At 42.5% G+C, this 20,758-nt stretch overlaps 1 protein-coding gene across 1 annotated transcript in view; it reads left to right on the plus strand.

Moving 5' to 3' along the window:
- Positions 1-7,280: 7,280 nt before the first annotated feature.
- The window catches only part of wdr27 (WD repeat domain 27), a 439,332-nt gene continuing 425,854 nt past the window's right edge, over positions 7,281-20,758 (plus strand). The window contains exons 1-8 of the mRNA XM_033026389.1: positions 7,281-7,375; positions 8,363-8,546; positions 9,847-9,988; positions 12,230-12,354; positions 13,334-13,447; positions 16,912-16,963; positions 17,083-17,153; positions 17,784-17,907. Coding sequence (XP_032882280.1) covers positions 7,311-7,375; positions 8,363-8,546; positions 9,847-9,988; positions 12,230-12,354; positions 13,334-13,447; positions 16,912-16,963; positions 17,083-17,153; positions 17,784-17,907 — 877 coding nt within the window. The 5' untranslated portion in view covers positions 7,281-7,310. The remainder of the gene's footprint in view (positions 7,376-8,362; positions 8,547-9,846; positions 9,989-12,229; positions 12,355-13,333; positions 13,448-16,911; positions 16,964-17,082; positions 17,154-17,783; positions 17,908-20,758) is intronic.

Raw genomic sequence — 20,758 nt, forward strand, 5'->3', positions numbered from 1 at the left:
TGACAAGGAGAGCCAGATTGGAAGACGGGATGTTAAGGAGACAAGTGGTTAATGAAAACATATCTTGATGGAGTGCCAGAACTCTGTTTACATGCAATGACTGCTTTATTTGATGATTCAAGCTCATACCTGACTTAATCTGATACTATGTTGGACAGCACACGTGACATAGTGCTATGTTGGGCAGCCAAGGCAGAAGCTGGAAGATGCTTGGTTCCATTGAGTTGGACATTAACCAGCTTCTTTTGAAGCTACTGGACTCATGCTGGAGTGCAGAATTCTACTTCTGGGAAGGAGACGGCAAAAACCATTAAACATTACATCCACACTCTCTAAAGGTATACATTGAATTATGGATGTGTAATTTTTGGATTGTGTTCTCAAATTTAATAGGTGACTTTATTCCAATTTCAGTTTGAACAGAGTGTAATGGGGATATTAAATATTACATTGTCTGCCAAACCTGGAGCTAGAATTACCATTACTCAGCATTGACATTTAAAAATAGTTATCTTACTGCACCCTTTAATAGTAGGAAATTTTAAGTGCAGAAAAATTCCTTTGTCTGCAAATGTAAGCAATTATTAACTGTTTCCATTTATATCCAGTATTAATTAGATGCTTACATGACTCATTTCAAAAGCAATATTCATCCTATATTTCAACAATATACTCTTAATATTCTTTTGAAACGCAAATACATTTTTGTTTCAATTTGCCTTTGAAAACGTCAGTGAATATAGTCAAGAACAATTACCGTTGATTGCATACTTCGGCAGGGAAAGGCACAGTTCCTTTGTTGATTTAAGCCTAACATATTTTCTGTCAGTTTTGAAGGTGTTATATTCCTTTTGACCATGCCCTGGAACCATATATATAAGATATAAGGCTTCCTGATTAAGCGTTGAAAAGAGTTGACATCTGTTTTCTTAATAAATGCTCCAATTATCCATACATCTTCCTCATGCTGCAATATAATATTTTGAATCATGCTGCGTAATTATAGAAAAATATATAGTAATATGATGACATTTTAGGGATACATTACTCATGGTTAGAAACTTATAATCTAGGCAAAATTATAGTTAATATAATTGGGAACATTTTTCAAAGTTTCTCAAAGTTTTGTCGAGATGAAATAGAATTTCCAGACACAATGTCATGGTGTTGGCTTTCTGCAATAGTGGAAAATGATTGATGGTAGGCTGTCTGTTCCTCCGATTTTTATACAGATTATAGTTAAATTGCTCACTGTTTTTATACTTTGGCACAATCAAAGTTATCTTTTTTACTTTAGTCTTTTGAGAAATGTGAATATCATTAATGTTCGTAGCCCATCGCTTTTGCTCCTGAAAAGGTAGTAGTGACTTGCTGCGTTCCTTCTGGTGAAGGAATTCCGACCAATGTTGTTGGGAAGGGAATTCCCAGATTTAGACCAAGAAACAAGAAAAATTGTTATTGTATTTCCATGCACTCTGAAGTAACAGAACAATAAAACGACAGCAATCCTTGCTGACCAAGTTACCTATCCGAGCTAATCCCACTCGCCTGTGTCTGGTTAATATCCCTCCAATTCTTTCCTATCCATGTACTCTTTTGTAATTGTACCCGCATCTTCCACTTCCACTTCCTCCGGCAGCTTGTAAGCAGCATCCTCAGTGTGTGGGACTGAGGAGTGGTTTAAATAACCTGAATAATTTACCTTGTTAGTGAATAGGATTTTCCCCAGCAGAGAGGTTGGTAACTGGTTGGAATAGATGTAAAATAGTTGTGGAATTGAGAAAATTCATTTTCACCTGGTGCTTGAGGGTGGTGGAATCTTGAATTGGTTGCCTGAAAAAGAGGTGGAGGCAGAAATCCTTAGTGTCTAAAACAATCTTGAAGAAGTACTTGTGCTATAACAAATGACAATGGACCAAAAGGTGAAAAGTGAAATGGGATCAGGCTAGATAGTTTTATCAGCTGCTATCGACAGTAAAGGCTTCTATTTTTTTGCTCCGCAACTCCTATCAGTAGCCTACCACTACCTCTGGTTTTCATTTTCTCCTACTAAAATTAAAAATAGTTTTTTAGGGATGCTTAATTACTAGATTAGCTGTTCAGTGGCATGATTTTGAATGACACCAAGATGGATGGGAAAATTAAATTCAAGTTATTAATCTGGAACTTTAAAAACAAAGTCTGAGTAATAGTAACTATAAAATGACAGGACTGTTGTATAAATACATCTGGTTCATCAGTGTCTTTCACAGAAGGAAATCCACCATTTTAATCCAGTTCTAGAGTCGCACAGCTCAAAGCTCTGCATCTGGTCTGGAACAAATGTGACCGCAGGCCCACCACATGGTTGAGTCACGACTACCACCAAGTCTAGGGCAATCAATGGTAAACAGTAAATGTTAGAATTGCTATTGATGCTACATTCTACATGAAAGAATAAATTAAATAAACTTATCTTGTTGCATTCAAATCAAATAATGTTGATGTGGTTTGATTTTTCATCTTCAAGTTATGCCATTTGTTATTGAATCTGGCTTTACTCTCTCTCAATTCCTACCTGGTCTTAAATATCTTCTTGATAAATTATTTGGTGATCCCCATGGCAGGGTTGTTGACTTGGTGGCCCTCATAGTCATAGAGAAATAAAATAGTGATAAACAGCTTGGAAACAGACTCTTTGGCCCAAATAGACAATAGACAATAGGTGCAGGAGTAGGCCATTTGGCCCTTCGAGCCAGCACCGCCATTCAATGTGATCATGGCTGATCATCCCTAATCAGTACCCCGTTCCTGCCTTCTCCCCATATCCTCTGACTCTGCTATTTGTAAGAGCCCTATCTAGCTTTCTCTTGAAAGTATCCAGAGAACCTGCCTCCACCGCCCTCTGAGGCAGAGAATTCCACAGATTCACCACTCTCTGTGAGAAAAAGTGTTTCCTCGTCTCCGTTCTAAATGGCTTACTCCTTATTCTTAAACTGTGGCCTCTGGTTCTGGACTCCCCCAACATTGGGAACATGTTTCCTGCCTCTAGCGTGTCCAAACCCTTAACAATCTTATACGTTTCAATGAGATGCCCTCTCATCCTTCTAAACTCCAGAGTGTACAAGCCCAGCTGCTCCATTCTCTCAGCATATGACAGTCCCGCCATCCCGGGAATTAACCTTGTAAACCTAAGCTGCACTCCCTCAATATCAAGAATGTCCTTCCTCAAATTAGGGGACCAAAACTGCACACAATACTCCAGGTGTGGTCTCACTAGAGCTCTGTACAACTGCAGAAGGACCTCTTTGCTGATATATTCGATTCCTCTTGTTATAAAGGCCAACATGCCATTCGCTTTCTTCACTGCCTGCTGTACCTGCATGCTTACTTTCATAGACTGATGTACAAGGACCCCCAGATCCCGTTGTACTTCCATTTTTCCCAACTTGACGCCATTTAAATAGTAATCTGCCTTCCTGTTTTTGCTCGCAAAGTGGATAACCTCACATTCATCCGCATTAAACTTCATCTGCCCACTCTCCCAACCTGTCCAAGTCATCTTGCATTCTCATAGCATCCTCCTCACAGTTCACACTGCCACCCAGCTTTGTGTCACCTGCAAATTTGCAAATGTTACTTTGAATCCCTTCATCCAAATCATTGATGTATAATTGTAAATAGCTGCGGTCCCAGCACCGAGCCTTGCGGTACCCCACTTGTCACTGCCTGCCATTCTGAAAGGGAAAATTATCAATCCTGATCAAGCTGCTTAACCAAACTGGACCCCGCTTGCCTGCAAGTGACCCATATACCTCCAAATCTTTCTTATCCATCTACTTGTCTAAGTGTCTTTTAAAATTCTTAATTGTACCTGCTTCTACCACTTCATCTGACAGCTTGTTCCATAATCACATCACCTTCAGGTCTCTTGAATGAACCGGATTTGATAAGGGAACTCGAGGTAAAGGAGCCATTAAGAGGTAGTGACCATAATATGATACGTTTTAATCTACAATTTGAGAGGAAGAAGGGTAAATCGAAGGAGTCGGTATTACAGTTGAGCAAAGGGGACTATGGAGCCATGAGGGAGGAGTTGGCCAAAGTTGACTGGAAAGATACCCTAGCAGGGATGACAGTGAAACAACAATGGCAGGTATTTCTGGGAATAATACAGAAGGTGCAGGATTGGTTCATTCCAAAGAGGAAGAAAGATTCCAAGGGGAATAAGGGGCGACCATGGCTGACAAGGGAAGTCAGGGAGAGTATAAAAATAAAAGAGAAGAAATATAACATAGCAAAGGTGAGCAGGAATTGGGTAACTTTTAAAGAAGGTCACTTAAAAGGCAATACAGGGAGAAAAGATGAGGTACGAAGGTAAGCTAGCCATGAATATAAAGGATAGTAAAAGCTTCTATAGGAATGTGAAGAGGAAAAAACTAGTTAAGGCCTAAGTTGGATCCTTGAAGACTGAAAAGGGTGAATTTATTATGGGGAACAAGGAAATGGCAGATGAGTTGAACAGCTACTTTGGATCCGTCTTCACTGAGAACCCAAACAATCTCCCTGATGGCCAGAGGGGCTAGGGTGGCAGAGGAACTGAAGGAGATTCACATTAGGCAGGAAATGGTGCTGGGTAGACTGATGGGACTGAAGGCTGATAAATCCGCAGGACCAGATGGTCTGCATCCCAGGGTACTTAAGGAAGTGGCTCTAGAAATCGTGGATGCATTGGTGATCATTTTCCAATGTTCTATAGATTCAGGATCAGTTCCTGTGGATTGGAGCGTAGCTAATGTTATCGCACTTTTTAAGAAGGGCGGCAGAGAGAAAACAGGGAATTATAGACCAGTTAGCCTGACATCGGTGATGGGGAAGATGCTGGAGTCCATCATAAAAGATGAAATAGCGGCACATTTGGATAGCAGCAACAGGATCGGCCTGAGTCAGCATAGATTTATGAAGGGAAAATCATGCTTGACTAATCTTCTGGAATTTTTTGAGGATGTAACCAGGATAATGGACAAGGAAGAGCCAGTGGATGTAGTTGTACCAGGACTTTCAGAAAGCATTTGATAAGGTCCCACATAGGAGATTAGTGGGCAAAATTAGAGCACATGGTATTGGGGGTAGGGTGCTGACATGGATAGAAAATTGGTTGGCAGACAGGAAACAAAGGGTAGGAATTAACAGGTCCCTTTCAGAATGGCAGGCAGGGTATCGCAAGGCTCAGTGCTGGGACCGCAGCTATTTACAATATATATTAATGATTTGGATGAAGGGATTAAAAGTACCATTAGCAAATTTGCAGATGACACACAGCTGGATGGCAGTGTGAACTGTGAGGAGGATGCTTTGAGGATGCAGGGTGACCTGGACAGGTTGGGTGAGTGGGCAGATGCATGCAATTTAATGTGGATAAATGTGAGGTTATCCACTTTGGTGTCAAAAACAGGAAGGCAGATTATTATCTAAATGGTGTCATGTTGGGAAAAAGGGAAGTACAACGGGATCTGAGGGTCCCTGTTCATCAGTCACTGAAAGTAAGCACAGCAGGCAGTGAAGAAAGCGAATGGCATGTTGGCCTTCATAACAAGAGGAGTTGAGTATGTTGAACATCGAACAGTTTTGAGGTTGCATGCATCCAGACATGTGGTAAGTATTCCTTCACGTCCTCATTGTGTATAGTTCAGACGGATTGAGGTGCCAAATACTGAGTTTCTGCTGCCCTCCCCCTTGTGCCTGCATTGATTAGAGCTACAGTAATTCAAGTCATTGAACTACCACTTTTGAGTGGCCAGTTAAGGATGGGCAATAAGGACTGGCCACTCCACCAACATCATTTTTTTAAAGCTTAAATAAATAGAATGGTACAGATCTCTGGGTTCATATAAGATTCTATGTGAATTTCCTTATTCTATTTCCAATATTTTCAGTTTTGGGTATATTTACATGTACTCGTAGTTTCTGCCCATTTGATATTTTTCAGAGTGAGAAATCAGTTTATCATGCACCTAAAGTTGTAAATATTTTATCCAGGTGGTAAAATAATTATTGCACACTGACTGTACTTAGAATATTGATGACCCCTGAAAACCTGGCTTTGTATCGATAGGAAATTCTCTGAAGAGTTGCAATGTTTTTTAAATCACATTGAATGAAAAATGAGTTGGTGACTAATTGTGTTCTTGGCAACATGAATGGATTCATGATGATCTCAAAATGTTCCTTTTATTTGGCATGATGTACATTCCTATTCTCCAAATTAAAGTAGGTTTGCTTTTAGTATCGTATAATACACACATACTCCCATACACATACAAATTCACGAACCTGCAAAATGTTTATTGGGAGATAGAGTTTCTAAATACACATATTCCCATTTAAGGAAATTAATTTCATTTTACTGGGAAAAACAAATCTATGCATGCCTCGATTTATCAAATAAAATTTTAGGATGTAATTTTCACTTCTTTCTAATTCATGTCAGCCATCACTCATTGGCAGCCTTCCTGTCTCTGACTCAGAGGTGCATGGTTTCCAACATTTAAAAACATAAACTGGCCTACCAGTCATTGTTGCCATTTTTTATATGAGACATTAAACTAAAATCCTGTCTTCCTTCTTAGGTACATATAAACAATCTCATTGCAATATATAGAGTGAATTTTCCTAGTGCCTTGGCCAAAATGAATCTTGTACAAGATAATAAAAAGACGAATCCATCATTGCTGTTTAAGTGCCAACTGGCTTGCACATTATACCTCTAAAAGTAATTAATTCGTTTTGAAGCACATTGGGTGCTGAGTGGGTGAAAACAATTTATTTTAAATATATATTTCTGAGCAGAACATGGCATGGTGAACATGGTTAATTGCTCAAAATGCATTAATTGATGTGAACATTGATGGTATTTATTGTCCTTTCTGAATTAATCGGACTGAGAGATATTTAAGTGTCAACCAGGAGTCAGGTGGGTCAGGAGTCGCTTATTGAATAAAGATTATCTTAACTGAAAGACAACTGAAAACCATTTCATCTTTCCATTACTACCTAAATTGTAAACTGGTTACTTCTAATACATTTGTATGAGTGGAATATAATTTATTTTTCAGAATGTTTTGGGTCCGAATGTTGGATTTCCCATCTCCAAGAGAAAGACAATAATATTTTGATTCATGTTGTTTGAATCCCTCCCATCCAAATGTACTGATGTACTGCAGCTATCCAATATAATTTTGAACCTGATTTCGATTCATGTTTGGCAGCAGTTTTTGTCCTCCAGAGCGTCCCGTTGTGTTGTTTCGCTGCCATGGGAGACGGTGGAGTCAATGAGAAGCCACAACCTGGGCGCTCAGCGAAGTGAGGCGTTTTCCCAGCCATTTGGGACAAGGAGGTGAGGGACATGGCGCAAGGGCAGAACTTTGGAGGGAGATACCATGAACGGTTCCCCTGGGCCGGGAGCATTTCCACCACCAGTTCCAACCAAAGCCGCCGCCGAAGCCGGGGTCGCGCGCATCACAGCCGTGCGCGTATCCGGGGTCGCGCGCATCCGGGGTCGCGCGCATCGCAACCGAGCGCGTGTCCGGGGTCGCGCGCATCACAGCCGAGCGCATGTCGGGGTCGCGCGCGTCGCAGCCGAGCGCGTGACCGGGGTCCGATTCTGCTGGTTGTCGTGTTTGGGTCACGTGCTCCAATCTCTGACCCATAGCAACCCCAGGACCAGAGTGACCAGCAAGGGGTCTATCAAAGCAGAGTTATTCCCCTCACCCCTGCACTGCTGTAATCTTCACTAAGAAGTGTCAACTTAAAAGAATTGACTCCTATTTGTGAATTCAGCAGATTTTAACGTTTGTACCCTTTCAAATTTTAAAGGGAAATTATGGTTTGAAGAGGTGTGTCATGGAAAATAAAAATTAGATCATTGTGCCCAGTGTGTATTGGCCTCAGAGTAATCAGTGGATGAATTGACGTTCAGATTTATCCTATACTATGGGTACTGCAAACTACTGGTATATGTTTTATACTGTCTGTGACAGTAATTGGGTTAACTGAACAGAGACATACTGCATGGAAATAGGCCCTTCGGCCCACCTTGTCCATGCCAACATTGAGTTCCAATCTCTATTTCCAACCAAGACTAGCCTCTGATCAGTGATTGTCCTCGACCCCAAAGATGTGGAGGGAAAGTGTTTTGTGTTAATCTCCCCTAACTTCAACTGTCCCTGTCCTGGTCGCGTGTTCCTGAGTGAATGGACAGTGATATTTTATGGTGAAAAAGTAATGACAGTGTGCAGAAACTATTAACTTTACAATGATTTCCAGTGATCCTTTAGCTATTTAATTTTGTAAGTTGGGTAACAGTTTGATTCCTTTGTTTTAGAATGTGTACTGTCCATCAAATTGTGGAAAATTATTATTTGAAAGAAGCTGTTAGAGAAGTACATTGTGTTGAGTCCAATACTCCACTGTCACACATTCAGATAGCTTGTTGCTGGCAATATTGTGCCTTCCCTCATAACAAACGAGATGTGTGCATTTGGAATATCCATAATCCTATACTACAGGTAACTGTTATTTGGAGTAAGAGTAATATGTGTCTTGTTTATCTCACTTTGTTTTTCAAATCACTATGTTATAAATATAATTGTGCAATTGGAAAACATGCATTTTTTAGAGGAATAAGTGCCAGTTTTATATAATAACAGGGTGAGGCTCGCGATTATCTCTTTATCTGGAATAATGGTGACACGGGATGAAGACTGATGTTTCTCTAGTCTAATCTGAACTCCAGTTCTATCAACAATATTGTCTAGCCTTTTAATGATGTCTAGATTTTCCTGGCCCTGTTTGCTTTATGCTGATGCAAAATTCCATTGCCATGTTTATATTAATTTTCAAAAAAATGTTGGGAGGGAGAAAAAGGAATGACTACCTTAGCAGAAGACTACTATTTTTCTGTGTGGATAGAATCATAACACTTCAACCCTTTTGTCTTACACCTTATGTATTTTCATATCTGGCCTATGTCCACCATACTTTTATCAAAACCCCCCCCTCACCTGTACAATCTTTTACCTGCCACAGCCTGTCCTGCCCCATCTCTCATCCAATCCTCCCCCCTCCCCCATCAGTCTGAAGAAGGGTTTCAACCCGAATCAATATCCTTCCATGTTCTCTAGTTATGCTGCCTGACCCGCTGAGTTACTCCAGCACTTAGTGTATTTAATTGTTATGGAGTTTATTCAGTTGCTTCATCAGGCAGAAAATCCAGTTAAAGTAGCACAGTGCCATAAACACAGAAGATACCACAAAATGATTAATAGCCCTGATACTTTCCACAGTGGTTAATTGTACTATTTTATCCAATATTGTACAATTAGATTATTTTGAATAAAATGATTCAACACGGTATTCATGGATGTAAAATCATGGAAATTTAAGGCAGAGTAGGTTACTCAGCTCATTGCCGACCAAAACAGAAGCCATATAGTTTATTCCTACTTCCTAGCTCTTGCTCCTTAGCTTTATACCTTAGGGAATTTTTAAATGTGGTGAGAATTTCTGCCTTGACTACTCTTTCAAGGCAGTAAATTCCAGACCACCACTGTGCACTAGGTAAAAACAAATTCCTCAACTCCCCTCTATTTCCCCTTGCTCTTGAATTTTCCACCTTGGCAGATAAAAGCTGATTTCTTGCAGGTCTTAACTGCTTTATCTTTGTCTACCTTCAGGGAACCATAGATGTGCTTTCCAAGATCACAATGTTCCTTTATAATTAGTCTTTTATTACGTATGTCCCTAATTTGACCACTCATGTGCCCAAATGTGAAAATATTGACAAATTAATTTATTTGCTTAATATAGAGCCTGGAATTAAAAGGCCATCGTCAGTCAGTTACTGCTCTGGCATTTGGACACCGATGTGAACCAACACTTTTGTGTTCTGCAGCTGAAGATTATATAATTATATGGGATGTAGAAGCATGCCGAATGAGGATAGAGCAAGGTACTAATTTTTCTGATTAATTTTACAGCTTTAAGATAATTCTAGTTGTTTGTAGAAATAAAGAACTGCAGATGCTGGTTTACACAAAAGGACACAAAGTGCTGGAGTAACTCAGCGGGCGAGGCAGCCTCTCTGGAGATCATGGATAGGTGACGTTTCGGGTCGGTTCTCCAAACGCCCCAATATAGTCTCTAGTGATGCTGCCTGACCTGCTGAGTTACCCCAGCACTTTGTGTCCAATTCTAGTTGCTTGACAGATTGTACCTACCTAGTTTTACTTTATAATAATCACTAGTGGGGAGGGTGGCGGGGTTAATCATGGGCATTTTTTTTAATTACACAGTAAAAATGTTATTTTATATTGAGATTTTGACATGAGGATATACTGTTAATTGTTGGTTTGAAGTGATCTGCGCTGAGCCTCCAATTTCTAGGTTTAACTTGCTCAGTAGTTAAATTTCTGGTGAAATTTAATTAGCACAACTATGTATCCATGCCAATGACTGTTATGACACTTTGGGATAAATTTGATTGTTTGATGTAGGCGAATAAATAATAGTGAATGGCTTACCTACTGTATGAACATTTCCTTCCAGTTTAATTTCCATTTTATTTCTATTGACATTTTGTATAGGAATATATTGAACAAAAACAGGAAGATCTCCTGTACTTGTTAGTTCAGGTGCAATCACAGGAACAAACATTTGGGACATAATTGTGGTAACACCCTGTAGGTCAGGCACACTTGTGGAAAAGCAGGCTGGGCAAAGACCATTTATCAGAACATTTTGTTGAAGGGCTTTGATCTGAAATGTAAACTCTGTTTCTCTTTCCACAGATGCTGCATGTCCTATTTCTAGCATTTTCTGTTGTTTTAAGACTTTGAGTGTCTACAGTTTTTTGGTTTTCATTTGATGGTTATGTACGATTTGCTTAGAAGTAGTAACAAGAAACCATACAGCATTAAAATGTTAGAAGACAGAGCGATCAGCAATGCTGATCTTTTCAAATGTGGAATACACATTTGCAGCGGAGAGTTGGCAGCCCCAACTCTCCGCTGCATTGGGGCTGCCTCTGGCACTCATGCAGAAGTCATTGATTTCATCAACTTTACCTCTAACTTCCACCCTTGGACTATCTCTCTCTCTCTCTCTCTCTCTCTCTCTCCCCTTCCTCGATCTCTCTGTCGCCAAAACAGGGGACAGTCAATCAAGTGATGTCAACTATAAACTCATCGACTCCCACACTTATCTGGACGACACCTCCTCACACCCTGACTCTTGCAAGGATGCCATCCCCTGCTCTCAATTTCTCAGAGTCCGCCACATCTGTCCCGTAGACCAATTCCTCATCAGTGTCTCCTCTGTGTCCCATAGTTCTATTCTTTTTCCTCCCCCCCCTCCCCCTCCCCCAGACAGAACAAGGATAGTTCCCTCGTCTTTACCTTTCACTCCATCATCTTCTGCATCCAGCACAGCATTCTCTGACATTTCCTGCACCTTCATCATAATTCCACAACCAGTCAAATCTTCCCATCCCCACCCTTTCTGCTTTCTGCAGAGACCACTCCCTCCACAACTCCTTGGTTCACTCATTCCTTCCCACCCAAACCACCCTCCTGCTTTCCCCTGCAACCTCAAGAGATGTCCGTTCACCTCCCCCCCCCCCCTGCATCCATCCAGAGACCCCAGCATTTCTTTCAGGTAGACAGAGGTTCAATGCACTTCCGCTAACCTCGTCTACTGCATTCGGTGCTTTAGATATGGCCTCCTTTACATCGTTGAGACCAAGTGTTGACTAGGCAACTGTTTCACCAAACACTTACGCTCGGTCCACCTTGATGGGCCTCCAGATTGCTAACCATTTCAACTCTCCTTTCCATTCCTAAAACAACCTTTCTGTCCTCAGCCTGCTCTAGTGCCAGAGTGAGGTCACGTGCAAACTGGATGAACAGCATCTTAATTCCGCTTGGGTAGCTTGCAACCCAATGGTATGATTATTGAATTCTCCAATTTTAGGTAACAGACAGTATTTCATGTTTTTCCCTTCATCTAATATTACTCCAGTTTGTTAACATTCTCCTCAAGCTTGTCAAATAATCTGTGTGAATCCTGGTCAAAGATTTCCTACTGCTGTTTTCAAACAATATAAATAAATATCCAGTCCTTATGAATAACTTCACATAATGTTTACTTTTAGTTGTTTGGATATGATTGATACTGTTCAACTTGATACTTTCAGGCTTTGTACCGAGAGGAACTGTTGTAGGAACTCTTTTGGGAATGGTGCTATATTTATCCTTCAGTCCAGATGATCAAATAGTGGCTACTTGTGCTGGCAACAAAATCTATGTGTTGAACTGTAAGGTAAGTTTAAACAACAGCAGTTATTGTGCATGTGATTTTTAAACTTGGTGATAAAAGATCAACACAATTTTTCTGTCCTAGCCTCATTAAGTGTATTATAATTCCTGGAGATCATTTGCTTGGTGCAGGTGAGCTATCTACCTATAGCAGGTTAAAATGTCTGCATTCTGTTGGGTAGAAGGAGTTGCCAGAGCAAATAGTAGAACCTACTGACCAGTACCAGGGAAAGCTGACAATGGATGAGGTGTCTTGGGAAATGTCTGGGAAAATTCAGTGTTCCAAGAATGCAATTATCTAAATTGCCGTGAATATATTTAAACAAATTTGAGGTAAAATGTTTAGAGTATTTCTGTCACTGGGATGTTCACCACATTTCTCTAGTTTATTAAAATATTTTAATGGAAATATTTGCCAAAATAATGATTGCTGTTGCTGGAAAGAAAGGCTTCTTTGTTGTTGCCCATATATCTCAATAAACTACAATCTGTCGCACTAATATGGTCCTTGAATTTTCAAAAGCAGCCTTTCGTTTGAACTCTGGCTAAATGATTGTTTAAATGACTGAATTACACACAACTTTGCCATGTATTCTGGGCTTGCCTTCATTTCACATGTTAGCTGTGAGAGAATGAGGTTGCAGAACATTGCATTAAGCATTCCCAGATATGCTGTTGCTCCAATTTTTAGACAATTCAATGAACTAAATTAAAAGTCTACAACTTAATCATTTGATTTATCCTTAATAGAACAATTAAGGATCTATTTCTCTGAATAAATGACCAGTGTGTGGTACGTCACATTTCTATTACTGATAATCAGATGCATGTGTAAAAGTGAATCACAGAGCTGTAAAGACCCGAAATGTCACCCAGTCTTTCTCTCCAGAGGTGCTGCCTGTCCTGCAGAGTTACTCCAGCTTTTTGTGCCTATCTTAGCGGTAAAGTTGAAGTATTTATCTTTGCATTTAATTCCCTTTTAGCAGGAGGATATTTTGGCTGTTTTCGAAGGCCATATTGGTGTGGTAACGGCCGCAGAATTTTGCCCTTGGCAATCAAACATACTTATATCGATTTCGGAGGACAGGACCTTTATGGTATGAAAGTTTCAGTTGTAAAAGATTATTTATAAGTAAGATTGTTTATTTTCCAGGAAAATTTAATCCACCCACCATGCCCTGATGTTCACAATCAGAGTTTATCAGTCAGTCTGCAGTGATGTTCCCATCTTAATAATGTATCCATATCTCAATTTATGAAGACATAAGGAACTTCAGTTGTTGAATTCGTGTGTAGAATAGAAAGTAACTCAGTGGACCAATTACCATCTCTGGAGGACATGGATAGGTGACATTTTGGGTCGGGACCATTCTTCAGACCATTCCCAGATTAGGAGGAGAGAGGAGGAGAGAGAGGGGCAGAGGGGGGGAGAGAGAGAGAGAGGGGCAGAGAGAGAGAGAGAGAATGGGGGCAGAGAGGGAGAGAAGGGCAGAGAGGAGAGGGAGAGAGAGTGGGAAGAGGGGGAGAGAGGGGAATAGGGGAGAGAGAGGGTCAGAGGGGGGGGGGAGAGTGGGCAGAGAGGGAGAGAGGGGGGTAGAGAGAGAGGGAGATGGGGCAGAGAGAGGGAGAGGGGGCAGAGAGGGCAGGGGGGGGGCAGAGATGGGGAGAGGGGGCAGAGAGAGGGGCAGAGGGGGAGAGAGAGGGGGAGAGAGAGGGGGAGAGAGGGGGGCAGAGAGGGGGGCAGAGAGGGAGAGAGGGGGCAGAGGGAGAGAGGGGGCAGAGAGAGGGTGAGGGTGCAGAGAGGGAGATGGGGCAGAGGGAGGGAGAGGGCAGAGAGGGAGACGGCAGAGAGGGAGAGGGCAAAGGACTGCGAGTCGACCAAAGGACTGCGAGTTCAGTGTGTTCAGTCCAGGGTCCGACTTCATCTCCAGCAGCGTCTTTTGAATAACGGAGGGGTGGGGGGGGTGGGGGGTGGATGACATAATTCACAGCGCGTGTAAGACGGCGCCCAGCCAGCAGACCCATTGTGACGTCATCAGCGACAGCAGCTCGTTTAGATTCAAATTCTTTGGATATCTTTAATCATTTTCAGTAATGTCGAGAAATAAAGCATGACATTTTCAGATAAGTAGCTTTTGGACTCAACAGGAAAAATGTCAACCAGAATATGTAAAAATGTTATCGTTACCGCATTGTTTTTTCATGAAGATGTGATAACACACAAACATACACAAACACACACATGCACATACAAGATCAGACTTTTAATAGTTACTAGACCAAGTGGGACCCGTTGGGTCCCGTCCCCTCAACGAGCGGTTGCGGCGTCACACATACACTAACCATCTCCCACACACACACACTAACCACCCCATCCACACACACACAGTAACCACCCCCCTCACACACACACTAACTACCCCCATTGATATTATTAATTTGGTCCTTTTACCCTATCCACTCATGCATAGCCCCCAACTCGCAGGCGCGGCTAGAGAGGGAGAGGGAGGGGGGTAGAGAGAGAGAGTGCGGAGGCAGAGAGAGAGCAGAGGCAGAGAGAGGGTAGAGGCAGAGAGAAGGCAGAGGCAGAGAGAGGGCAGAGGCAGAGAGAGGGCAGGGGCAGAGGCAGGGCAGAGAGAGGGCAGAGGCAGAGGCAGGGCAGAGAGAGGACAGAGCAGAGGCAAGGCAGAGAGAGTGCAGAGACAGAGACAAGATGCAGGCAGAGGCAGAGACATGAGGCAGAGAGAGGGCAGCGACAGGCAGAGAGAGGGCAGAGACAGAGAGAGGGCAGAGACAGAGACAGAGAGAGGGGGCAGAGAGGGGGCAGAGAGGGAGGGGGGTGGAGTTTGAGGGGTGGGGGGGGGGGGGTGGGGGGAGCGCAGCGTCACAGGGGATGGCTGGTTCCCGAACGCAATACTCCCTCACTCCAGCCCAGGTCCAGTCGCCGAGCTCGGCCCGCGGCAGAGAATTCCACAGACTCACCACTCTCTGTGAGAAAAAGTGTTTCCTCGTCTCCGTTCTAAATGACTTACTCCTTATTCTTAAACTGTGGCCCCTGGTTCTGGACTCCCCCAACATCGGGAACATGTTTCCTGCCTCTAGCGTGTCCAAACCCTTAACAATCTTATATGTTTCAATGAGATAGACAATAGACAATAGGTGCAGGAGTAGGCCATTCGGCCCTTCGAGCCAGCACTGCCTTTCAATGTGATCATGGCTGATCATCCCCAATCAGTCCCCTTTTCTGCCTTCTCCCCATATTCCCTGACTCCGCTATTTTTAAGAGCCCTATCTTGCTCTCTCTTGAAAGCATCCAGAGAACCTGCCTCCACCGCCCTCTGAGGCAGAGATCACCTCTCATCCTTCTAAACTCCAGAGTGTACAAGCCCAGCTGCTCCATTCCCGCAGCATATGACAGTCCTGCCATCCCGGGAATTAACCTTGTAAACCTACGCTACACTCCCTCAATAGCAAGAATGTCCTTCCTCAAATTAGGGGACCAAAACTTTACACAATACTCCAGGTGTGGTCTCACTAGGGCTCTGTACAACTGCAGAACGACCTCTTTGCTCCTATATTCAATTCCTCTTGTTATAAAGGCCAACATGCCATTCACTTTCTTCACTGCCTGCTGTACCTGCATGCTTACTTTCATAGACTGTACAAGGACCCCCAGATCCCATTGTACTTACCTTTTTCCCAACTTGACGCCATTTAGATAGTAATCTGCCTTCCTGTTTTTGCTAGCAAAGTGGATAACCTCACATTTATCTGCATTAAACTTCATCTGCCATGCATCTGCCCACTCCCCCAACCTGTCCAAGTCACCTTGCATTCTCATAGCATCCTCCTCACAGTTCACACTGCCACCCAGCTTTGTGTCACCTGAGAGGAAGGGGGAGAGAGAGGAGGGGGAGAAAGGGAGGCGGGAGAACAGGGGGGGAGAGAGGGGGAGTGGGCAGAGAGAGGGGGGGGGGCAGTGAGAGGGAGAGGGCGGACTTGAATTCGGCGAGCAGGGCGGAAGCTGAGTGGGCGTGTGGCGGACGGTGAGCGGGTGGGGCTGACGCTGAGCGGGCTGGGCGGACGCCGAGCGGGCTCAGAGTACGGCTAGCGGCCGGCGGGCGGTGACCAAACTAGTCCGGGTGAGGGGGTGTGACGTTACTCGCAGTGCATGAAACATAGCGCAGGCCGCGAGCAGCAGACCCATTGTGTCGTCATCAACGAGACCATCTCGTTTAGATTCAAAGTTATTTCAGATTTGTGAACATTTTGATTAATAACTCGAGAAATAATGCATGAATTGTTCAGATAAGACGATTTCGGAGTTCACGGGATAAATCTCTACCAGAATATGTAAAAGTTTCACCGTTAGCGCGTCGTTTTTTCGAGATGATATGATTATAAACAAACACCCACACATCCAAGATCAGAGATTTATAATTATAGAGATATGATATGATATACATATATGTATACATATATATATATCTATAATTATAAATCTCTGATATATATATATATATAGATTCTGTAGCTGTGACATTTCTGTGTTTTTATTTAGATTTGGAATCTCACCAATAAATTACTGCTATGTCAGTCAGCAGTGTTATCAAGTAAGTTCTATTTAAATTATTTAAAGATTTAAATTGAAAATCTACAGATTGTTTAACTTGACCATTTGTAAGCTGTTTGTCTGATCTATACCAATCTGAAGTATCTCATTTTTACACAGGCTGTTCTCTGTTGAGCTTGTGTATGGATAACACAGCCAAGCAATTTATCACTGGATCTGCAAATGGACAAGTAGGTTTGTGATATTGTTAAAAGGGAAGGAAAAACTTCAAACCTTTTGTTTGATGGAATATTTAATGTTGTTAAATATTAGCTGTTTTTTGTATGTAATCCATTTTAGCTGTGTTAAACTTATTTTCAACAGAAGCATAGAAAATTAAAATATTGCATTTGGCCCCTTGAGGAGTCCCTCCCTAACTGTAAGATCATGATTGACCATTCAAGTTCAGTGCCCTTTTCTGCTTTCTTACCATATCCCTTGAGCTCTTTATTTATAAAAATGATATCTAAATGTCTAGCATAAATTCCATTTATATAAATATGACATGCCAGGCAGTATTCCCTAAATGGAAAATATTGCCACAAATCACAGAGGAAATGACCACAGCAGAAAATTAAATTTCCAATAAGCCTGCTCTTGAAACACTTGATATACTGAGAAATATTTAACTGGAAATTGTAGCTATTTCATTATATAGACATTCGTGTATGGCTTGTATTTTATTTTACTTAACAGAATATTAATATTTTAATATTTTGAAATATGCCTGTCAGCATTTTTATTGATCCAACCGCTTTATTCGTAATTCATGTTTTGCCATCTTCACTAATGTGAAAATAATTCCAAGTGACTTCTTGCAGCTTGATGTTTTCACATCACTGGATGGGCAGCAGTGCCGCCGTGTGCTTCATATCGACCTCCAGAAAGAACAGCAAAAATACAACTATAAGATCCAGCAAAAAGTCAGATTAGCAGAGAATTCAGGTACTGAGCTTTATCATTTAGGCCTTATTATTTTATTTACTGTCTATAAATAATTTGGAACTATGTGGCATCAGCACACTGGCTAAATCTCCATTAGAGAAAAGATGAACAGCACAGGTTATAGGAAGTTAATATAGTTGAGTATGGGCTGACCAGTGGCATGCTAAATGACCTGCAGAGAAAGCAAAATGTTTGATATTTTGTTATAGCAGACCGAGGCATCCGTTCATGGTGGTGGTTGGCGGGCATCATGCAGTGCTGGGCAACAGAAAGGCGGCAGCAGGGAGAGAATGAGCAGCAAAACACCCTTGTAGAGTATTGCATTGAGCATGGGTTTGCAGCGGCTGCAACAGAGCGAAGTCCCGGAGTGTCGGATGCAGACGCAGCGCACACTGCTGCACCTGAGTTGCTCCACGAATGCGTTTATTGGTCACCTGGTAATGGCACAAGGCTCCCGTTGCTCAGCTCCATGTGGCGTGCTCCCTGTTGCTGGAGCAGAGAGAGTGACTAGCACGAAGGTGACAAGAGTACCGGGCCATGTCCCTGGCGCACCGCGTGTGGGCCCAGGGGCTCCGAGGCTCCCTGGCCTGTAAACTCCCCTTTCCTGGCACCGTGCTTCTTCCCACCTGGCCTTGGGTTAAATAGTTAATATTTATCCCTCTTACTCCGCTGGGAATGGACAACCGACAATAATGGACACCATTCCCCCACCAATGATCCATTATAACGAGGGTTTACTCTATTATTAGTGACCACATTTAGAGTATTGTGTTCAGTTCTGGGCACCAAGTGATAAGAAAGATGCTGTCGAGCTGGAAAGGGTACAGAGAAGATTTACGAAGGTCTGAACGATGGGGAGCGGTTGAATGGGCTGGAACTCCAATGGGCTGGGAATCCTTGGAGCACAGGAGGATGAGGAGTGATCTTTTAGAGGTATATAAAATCATGAGAGGAATTGATCGGGTAGATGCACACAGTCTCTTGCCCAGAGTAGGTGAATCGAGGACCAGAGGACATGGGCTTAAGGTGAAGAGGAAAAGATTTAATGGGAATCTGAGGGGTAATTTTTTCACACAAAGGGTGGTGGTTGTATAGAACAAGCTGCCAGAGGAGGTAGTTGAGGCAGGGACTATCCTGACGTTTAAGAAACAGTTAGATAGGTACATGGATAGGACAGGTTTGGAGGGATATGGGCCAAAATTCTTGATTAGTACAGGTGTCAAAGGTCATGGGGAGAAGGCAGGAGAATGGTGTTAGGAGGGAGAGATACAATGCATTCAGAAAGTATTCAGACCCCTTCACTTTTTCCACATTTTGTTACGCTACAGCCTTATTTTAAAATGGATTAAATTCATTTTTTTAATCATCAATCTACACACAATACCCCAGAATGAAGAAGTGAAAACAGGTGTTTAGAAATGTTTGCAAAGTAATTACAAAGAAACATCACATTTACATAAGTATTCAGACCCTTTGCTATGACACTCAAAATTGAGCTTAGGTTCATCCTGTTTCAATTGATTATCCTTGTAATCTTTCGACAACTTGATTGGAGTCCACCAGTGGTAAATTAAATTAATTGGACATGATTTAGAAAGGCACACACCTGTCTATATAAGGTCCCACAGTTGACAGTGCATGTCAGAGCAAAAACCAAGCCATGAAGATGAAGGAATTGTTCGTAGACCTCCGAGACAGGATTGTGTCGAGACACAGATCTGGGGAAGGGTATAAAATAATTTCTGCAGCACTGTAGGTCCTAAAGAGCACAGTTACCTCCATCATTCTTAAATGGAAGAACTTTAGAACCACCAGGATTCTTCATCGAGTTAGCTGCCCGGCCAAACTGAGCGATCGGGGGAGAAGGGCCTTGGTCAGGGAGGTGACCAAGAACGGGATTGTCACTCTGGCAGAGCTCCAGAGTTCCTCTGTGGAGATGGGAGAACCTTCCAGAAGGACAATTATAACTGCAGCACTCCACCAATCAGCCCTTTATGGTAGAGTGGCCAGACGGAAGCCACTCCCCAGTAAAAGGCACATGACAGCCTGCTTGGAGTTTGCCAAAAGGCATGAGAAACAAGATTCTCTGGTCTGATGAAACCAAGATTGAACCCTTTGGCCTGTATGCCAAGCGTCACGTCTGGAGGAAACCAGGCACCGCTCATCACCTGACAATACCATACTTATGGTGAAGCATGGTGGTGGCAGCATCATGTTGTGGGGATGTTTTCCGGTGGCAGGAACTGGGAGACCAGTCAGGATTGAGGGAAAGATGAACGGAGCAAAGTACAGAGATCCTTGATGAAAACCTGCTCCAGAGCGTTCTGGACCTCAGACCGGGGCGGAGGGTCACCTTCCAACAGGACAACGACCCTAAGCACACAGCCAAAACAGCGCAGGAGTGGCTTCGTGACAAGTCTGTGAATGTCCTTGAGTGGCCCCGCCAGCGTCCGGACTTGAACCCGATCGAACATCTCTGGAGGGACCGGAAAATAGTTGTGCTTTGACGCTCCCCATCCAACCTGACAGAGCTTGAGAGGACCTGCAGAGAAGAATGGGAGAAATTACTCAAATACAGGGGTGCCAAGCTTGTAGCGTCATACCCAAGAAGGCTTGAGGCTGTAATCGATGCCAAAGGTGCCTCAACAAAGTACTGAATATAGGGTCTGAATACTTATGTAAATGTGATATTTGTTATTTTGTTTTATTACTTTGCAAACATTTCTAAACACCTGTTTTCGCTTTTTTCTGATGGGGTATTGTGTGCAGATTGATGATAAAAAAAAAAGAATTTGATTCATTTTAGAATAAGGCTGTAACATAACAAAATATGGAAAAAGTGAAGGGGTCT

This window comes from Amblyraja radiata, chromosome 8, assembly GCF_010909765.2.
Source record: "Amblyraja radiata isolate CabotCenter1 chromosome 8, sAmbRad1.1.pri, whole genome shotgun sequence".
Classification (NCBI taxonomy): Eukaryota; Metazoa; Chordata; class Chondrichthyes; order Rajiformes; family Rajidae; genus Amblyraja; species Amblyraja radiata.